We start from the raw sequence: 7,906 nt of genomic DNA, 5'->3' as shown, positions 1-7,906 counted from the left end.
CGTTGTTTGATAACCGGCTTTGGTTTCCCGTGGATTCTATTACCCCGCCAGTACAATGCGCTTATGTTTTGTTGTAATTTGTGTACAATTGATTTTCACCAAATTGGGAAAATACACTCGACTTGATCTGAATTTATTCGATGCAAGCTGTTCACAATCATCGAGAGAGCTTACTACAAGCGATGTGATATTATATCAGATGCAAAGCTTTATTCTAAATCCTATTCAATAACAGGCGCTCCAGAAGAATGTGCACCAAGATGGCGGACACCGGAACGTTGTATGTGTACTAGGTCAGGGTTAGGCCATAACTTTATTTAAATTTTCCTTATTTTAGTTCTATTACGAGTTCGGTTACTAGCCAAGTGACTCCCGTAGCATTTGTACCTGGAATTATAGCCTAACCCTAACCTGGTACACATACGACGTTCCGGTGTTCGCCATCTTGGTGCACATACTTCTGGAGTACCCAACAACATGACCTTTTTGCCCATAACCTAATGAACCGGCAACATTGGAATTATTCAGATATAATAAATTCAATAAACTGGCAACACTGAAACTGTTTATTTGTGAGAAATTGAATAAACTGGTAACACTGAAACTGTTTAGTCGTGAGAAATCCAGTCGTAAGGAATTCAAAATTTAATAAACTGGTAACGCCGAAACTGAAAACTAATCATTCGTTTTTATTTTCGGTCACGAGTTCCGAAAGTTATAATGTTGTTTTGGCTTTACGAAAATTTATTTCAATATGCAAATTAGAACTTCTCTCCATTACTCTCCAAAAAAAGAACAAAATCTGAGGATAATTCATTGTATTAAAAATACAAACATTTAAATTAAAAAAACAAAGTAATATACGTCACAAATGAAAAATATTTTGAAATAGTAAACTCTGTTAAGCGCTTTGGTTTGCAAGTTTGAATTTGGAGTGAGCGCGTGTGTGTGTGTAAAGGTAAAAGAGAATTTTGTGAGTCAGGATTGCTTGACACTTTGCGTGATATATTACGGGATAAGAGTTCGTATCATAAATCCTTACAATGAAACACTATTTCAGCACGATTCGTCATACCGGAATTTCAGGCGTGCAAACGTAGAACATTGTTTGAAATATAACTGATTTACCCACGTTTTTGTGAGAATTATTCGCACCTTCACACGGAGAAAGTATTCATATAAACGTCCGTTGACACACAATAAAATGTATTTTTGAAAAGAACCGGTTTTTGTTTTTTTCACACTTTGGGTGAGGGGACAGATATGGAGTTTGGACTTGAGATAACCAAAGTGCAATGCTAACATAGGCGGATACAACGCACCAACCAATAAAGCATCAACTCATTCAAAATCTGATTCTACTGTAAATGTACCATACATTTAAATTCGTGTGAATTCAAGGATTTCGCATTATACATTGTTCGGGAACAATTATCGAACCTAACCTGCAGGGGTTCTCAAACGGTGGGACGCGACAACAAAAAAGGGGGGAAGACAATTATTTGAGGGGACGTGAAGCTAATTAAAAATAAAAAAAATTGTTAGATTTCATCTTACCCGCCCCTATTTTGGATAGTTACATTTCTTTAATGTTTAGAGATTGCGATTTCATTCACCTATTTCAACATGTTTTTTGAATAAAACGTATTTTCGCTTCACTATCTGTTATTTGTAGCCTGTTGTTAGCTGGTTATTTTTAAGGTGGAGCGCGAAACTTGACAAGTTCAAAAAAAAGGTTCGTCTTAAAAAGTTTGAGAAATCACTGATACAGAAAGTAAAAGATATATTGAACTTTAAAAATAAGCAATAACTATGAGAGAAAATGTAAAATTCCTGGCATTAGAGATATATTTATGTAACAAAGTCAAATCTTTTACAAAAATTTATTTTGCTACAAAATTTGGATCTTTTGGATAAAAATTTGAACCGCTGGTTTGAAGGATCTACTTTTTATGAAAAGCAATGGTGAAAGAAAGGTTGAGTGAAACTTATTTTAGATTATAAATCTCTTAGGCAAATGATTGAGACTTTATTATCCGGTGTCGGAATCAGATTTACTGAAAAACACGGAGTCAAAATTGGGAACCAGTTTGGAGATTATACCAAGTCAAAAACAGGTTATGTTTATGCCCGAAGCTGAGGTCGGAGTGATTTTTTTTGTTCAATGTGGGAGTCGTAACCGGATTTACAACGGAGTCGAGAACAGTATCCGGTTTAAACTTTCCCGACTCTACAGCTTATCAATAAGACTATTTCATGTTGTATTAACAGGCAAATCTTTGATCGGACAGTTCACTTGCATACCCGATATATTTCCCGATGCAAGTTTGTTACAGAAGTCGCATTGTTGGTTGTAATAGTCCGGTACATATACGAACTGTTTAAAGATGTATAATTGTTTGAGTATGCATATCTTGCTCATCATGTGGCTGCATTTGTACCGTCGTTTTCTGTATTTCTTCAAAATAAAATCCATGTATTTCCTCTGTTTAGGCGTCGCGTTCTCATAGTAGACTTTCTCGCAATCGAGCTGTAAACAATATATTTCAATAATAAGGTTTTTAAAGTATTCAAAAATACTAAAATGTTAATCCTCAATCTTCTATTGGAATTTTGTGGATCCGTATGCGTATGGTAAAATGAACACAAGCTTCAATTATTTCGCCGAGGAAGTGCGTGTTTAAGGAGGACAAAATATAATTTTGGAAAGTCCGGACCCAAATATTTTTGAAGTTTTGTATGCGAATCTTCGGTAAAAATAGTTGAGTAGCCCTGCCCTAGATGCTGTAGCAAGAGTGAAGAGGACCATGCGATTTGAGAGTTTTGCTGCACATAAACTCAAATACAAAATGCTTTTGTAACGTTACGTTTGACCAAAGTCAGACTTCCTCATGCAAAAATAATTCTACTGTAGTTGGGAAACAGTTGAAATAAAATACCTTGCGTTAGTGAGACCTGAATAACTTATCGCACTGTTTTCTGTGGGGGATAATTATGTGGGAGAGGATTTCTGTTTTACCCGCCGCCGCAGAGTGCTTCACACAATTGCTTGTCGGTTACGTCTTCCTCTACCATCAAGTCCATGTATCTGGAACAAATAACTGGCTAACTGATACCATACCCGACATGGAATGCTAATCAGATGAGAGGCGGTGAATCGCCGTGTGTCACTCTCTTCCAAGACAAACACATTTTCATCTGATAACTTACCTTATTTTGTATCAAGCAATTACTCATTGTACAGTTGGTTTTGTTTACATTCCCGTAGCACGATTCGGCACAAGTTGGCAGCAGAGAGGTTTGGTAAACCGGCTCATCGTCGTCTGTGCGAGCGTATTCGTAACTTGAGCCCCGTGATGGCGTCCGCCCTCCTTAATAAAAGTTACGTTCATAACGATTGGTTGAAGTCGAGATGCAAGATGAAGTCAAACCTATCATAGTCCTGGCAGTAGAATCGGGTAAGTTTACGTCCGACTAATAGCTCTTCATGCCATTTAAAAACTGATTCCCACCTCGGATATTAGAATTTTTGTCTTCAGCTACCACGCCAGGAAAACCGAATTTTGACCAAAAAAAAACTTTGGTATTGGGCCTTGTTTAATTGTTTGATGGGAATGTCTGGTCAGCTAATGATTTTTAAGTTTTAGTTGAAAATTTTAACCTCGCTTATCACTGATTCAAATAACTCCTTGCATGTCTGAGGGCGCTTATACAGAGTCTTATTCAGAGTGGAATGCGCTGCATTATACTGTGGCCGTGCTGGTTGAAGACTCCAACAAGAATGCAGTGGTTGTTGGAAAACATTCCAGATTATATCATAATCGCATCAAGGATTCTATAATTGGGTGCCAAGTAGTAAAACAACCAAAATATTACGGCATAGTAATGAAGCGAGGCGTCATATTAATAGGATTTTGACGTCATAATAATAAAGTGCGACTTAAATGTTATAAAATATGTCATAGTGATGAAATGTGACGTCATTGGGAAAGAATTACGCCATACTAGTTTAATGTGGCGCCATAATATCAGTATACAGCGCATACGTGATTGATTGCACAAATATTTTTTTAATTTAAATAGGAGATTATACGTTACAGCTCACATGAAAAATACAGAAGAAAAAAATAAAATATGCAAATGAAAAATATGTTCGTCCTTACCTTCAATCAGATTTATCCACGTGATTATCCAACAGCCAATCAAAATCATTGTTTTTATTTGAAATAGAAGTTTAAACATTTTATGACAATATATGGTCGTGGCCATTGCTGGACTAGAGAGCTAAAATCTGCGAACATTAAAATAATCTGTTCATAAAAACGGACAGAATTTTTACGTCTGAATAATTCTACATATATTCTGACTGGATAAGCTAGATTGAAGTCTAGAACAAATCGAGTCATAATATGATATGATGGGAATTTATGATGTCATACAGATAATGTCGTGACATGACGTCATAAGAGGGAGTTAAGTCCATCAATTCGGCTGCAGTTAATATCTTGTTATAAATGTTTCCCCGACCCTTGACCCCATCTCCTTATACTTTACTATCGCAAAGTTTGAATCTCCTTTTTGCGAGTGTTTTGAAGATTTGGCACTTACAAACCTTTCACGCAAAACCATCAATTTTATCAAAATATACAAGTACGTGTCGCTTACAGGTATTGGTAGTTAAGCTAGTGTATCGCAATTTTTCCGGAACTAATTTTCGATTATTACAACTAAACTAAAGCTCATCGGAAAATATAATGACAATTAAATTACTTCATTTGCAACGATTTTGGAAATACAACTGAAAAATATAAAATAAAACGCAAAACCGCTAAAACGAGACAATCTCTACAACCATGCTTCAGTCTGAGTGGTCCCGAAAATTGCAATTATTACGTCATCGCTGACTTTTTGCTGATTGGTCATTGATACATAAATGAACAAGGAAATCGATGCCCGGGAGAACTTCCATTGCTTACCGGCTATACTTCATTTGGGTCTGTATTAATTAAGTCGGTAAAGGTTGAAGTTGGGTGAAACCGCACAAGGTCGGTAATAAGAAAGCGTAGAATAAACTGGGTTCGGATCTCCTTAAGGACGGTCCACGTTTTGGGGTTTAACTTAATCTGACTTGAGACAAGATAAACAGAAGCAAAGAAAAGGGAAAACCGATATTTAGTTAGCGGTTTCTGGCTCAACAACCCAGCTCGCACTTGTATTAACCGCTCCCGCCCTCCACTGGTTTAAGGCGCTTTAAATGTAAGAATAGATTTTATGTTCTCGCTTCAAATACGATACTGAATACCGTACCTCGCCAATCCACTGAACTTATATCAGGTACATAAGAACGGGATATATCGACAAACAAATATGGGCAGAATATGCGTCGGCTTTTTTACGGTAATATATTCTGTCCAGATACGGTCTCGTCAACACAATTCCTTTTCCTACTACACTAAATTACTCCGAAATGCCATATTTTTTACGACATTTCCCACGAAAACAAAGCATTATATGCGTCATGGGATGATAATAATATGTTAATGTAATCTTGTTTATGACATAAACAAACAACTAATTTCTCCGAAATTGTTCAAATTTCGTTGACGTATTGTTTTGTAACTACTGTTTGTTTCGTAATAATTTGGATGAAAACTTTTTATTTTAAAGCGTTATAGTATACCGGCGTTTTGGTGGGAATTTAGAAATTTCAGAGAAATATTACTTGGAATTTGCATGTAGTTTCATTACTATAGTTTACTTAATTATCAGCCGGGGTTACGCGAGACTTTTTTTATTAATTAAATGATGCATATTTACTCGCACATTTTATACTGTTCAGATTTTACAAAAGCCAGAGTGCGATTCGCGCTCACCGATAGCTTATCTAGGGATTCATCTGATATTTAACAACAAACGGAAGTGAGGGAGGATGGCAATTTTAAATAGCTATTGGCGATATTGCAGTTGGGGGGGGGGGGGGGTACTCACAAGTAACGGACCAATTGGAAATTTACAAAGCGTGACGTCATGATATAGAAATTTGAGGCCACATTAATATGTGACCCCATAATACTGAGCATGACGACGTAACACCCAGGCTTGGCGCAATAATACATGTATGGCGTCATAATATAGACACTTGTTGACGCAATAAAGGAATCACACGTCATTAACATTTTTTTTGATAGCGCATATTCTGGTTCGAAACCTAAAATATTTCTTTCCCAAAATTTTTAAATTTCTGTTTTAACCTAATTTTTTTCATTGAATATTTTATCAATAATTTTATCGTTACACATTATTCGTTAAATCAGTGGCTCCCAACTTTACCAATTGTTTCAAAGACTTTCAATTGAACCCACGTAGTTGTTTTTTAAGCTATTTTGCACAAGAAGTGTTTCCGGTATTCGTTGTGCGATCTTTAATTGATGGTTAATTGAAAATTAACAACGCAACTCGCAATTTGACTTTTATACAGAATAGTTCAGGGGCGTGCAACCTGCGGCCCGAGGAAAAGTGTCAATTTTGAAATATGTGCGGCCCGCGAAACGAGTTTTTAATTCCTTACTTCCAATCCCTTTGCGGTGAAACCTACACCCAAGTTGAATTACCTATGTCAATGATGTTGCAATGCCTCAACAGCTCGTGTGAACAACGCATGTCATGAGATCACTAACCAACATTATTGTGCCTGCAACTACTAGATAGCCTAGGTTAAGTAAACGGGCGGCCGCGGTTTTACCCAGTTATCAGGCCTTCTTTCTTAAAGGTTGCGCACCCCTGGAATAGTTCGTTACGCGTCACGATGATACTAAATAAGTAAAGAATGTCAATAAAACTACACAGACTACAAATGCAAAGTGAACACTAAAAATTCTCCTCGGTTTTGAAACAATGCATTATATATTTTGAGACTTTGACGTTACTAAATGAGAGGAAAGCCTAGTGACGCTAGCGCCACAATAGACATGACCCCAACTACAAGTCTCAATTTCAAATCTTTCCTAAATTATTCAATTTAAAATGTTGTTTTAGTTAACTTTTTTTTATCTAACTCACGAATTTATTTTTACTTCTTACAAGATTAAGGTCGTGATCGAAAACGGTAAATTGAAATCTGAATTGAGAATTCCGTGAAAAAGCAAACCAAATAAGCAAAATTACGCAATTTGCAATTTGGGATAAATTTACGCCCGTGTGCGATGTTTCAAAATCTCGACACAAATTTATTTTCTCATAAGCCGATTCGATAATATTGCAACCTACTGCTTCCCGTCTGCTTACCAGATTGGTCATGGTAAACCAATTAATAACAGTAAACTAGTTTATAATGGTAAGCCCGTGAGCCCAGGTAAACCATTCAAATACTGATAGACCGGTAACAATGTTGCTCGAAGCACCTCACAACATTTAGGGGGCCAATACTCCCTTATTCAATTTACGGTTTACGAAAGCAATTACAACGAAATACAAGTTAAATTACAGTGTGTTTTTAGTTTTGTAAGAACCAAAACACGGAACCGGCTTATCTTGTTTTAACATCGATTGTGATTGGTTTCAGCCATCAATTGTGTTCTCTGTTTATTGTCAACGTCGCCAGAGTTCAAAATTGTTTTGTTATTTATTTATATAATGAAGGAAACATGAGTCACCATTTTACATTTCAAGCCATGTCATCATTCGACAATTTTTTGTTCAAAATTCACTTTGAATATTCTTCATACAACGCTTAATCGCGCTTTTGGCCCCGACAAGATCAAATACAAGTGGCGAGTGATATCTAACAAGGGCAGGACTTCCTGAACTTTTGAGCTCGCCACCCCCTTTCAGTCTAAAAAAAGTACTTTGTGTAAATTTGGTGGACTCTTTGCAACATCCAAAATATGTGATGAGCCTCTCTGCAGGG

General features: G+C 36.5%; 1 protein-coding gene across 1 annotated transcript; it reads right to left on the bottom strand.

The window, feature by feature from the left end:
• Positions 1-630: 630 nt before the first annotated feature.
• On the bottom strand, positions 631-4,296 carry LOC120328179 (uncharacterized). The gene is made up of 3 exons (XM_039394600.2): positions 4,164-4,296; positions 3,211-3,371; positions 631-2,530 (listed from the first exon to the last, which is right to left on the bottom strand). Exons 1-3 carry the CDS (start codon positions 4,267-4,269, stop codon positions 2,255-2,257), a joined length of 543 nt encoding a protein of 180 aa, XP_039250534.2. The 5' UTR covers positions 4,270-4,296; the 3' UTR covers positions 631-2,254.
• Positions 4,297-7,906: the final 3,610 nt, after the last annotated feature.

Source organism: Styela clava, chromosome 7 (assembly GCF_964204865.1).
Source record: "Styela clava chromosome 7, kaStyClav1.hap1.2, whole genome shotgun sequence".
Lineage (NCBI taxonomy): Eukaryota > Metazoa > Chordata > Ascidiacea > Stolidobranchia > Styelidae > Styela > Styela clava.
Note: the sequence above shows the minus strand (reverse complement) of the source record. Positions and strands in the feature narration are given on the sequence as shown.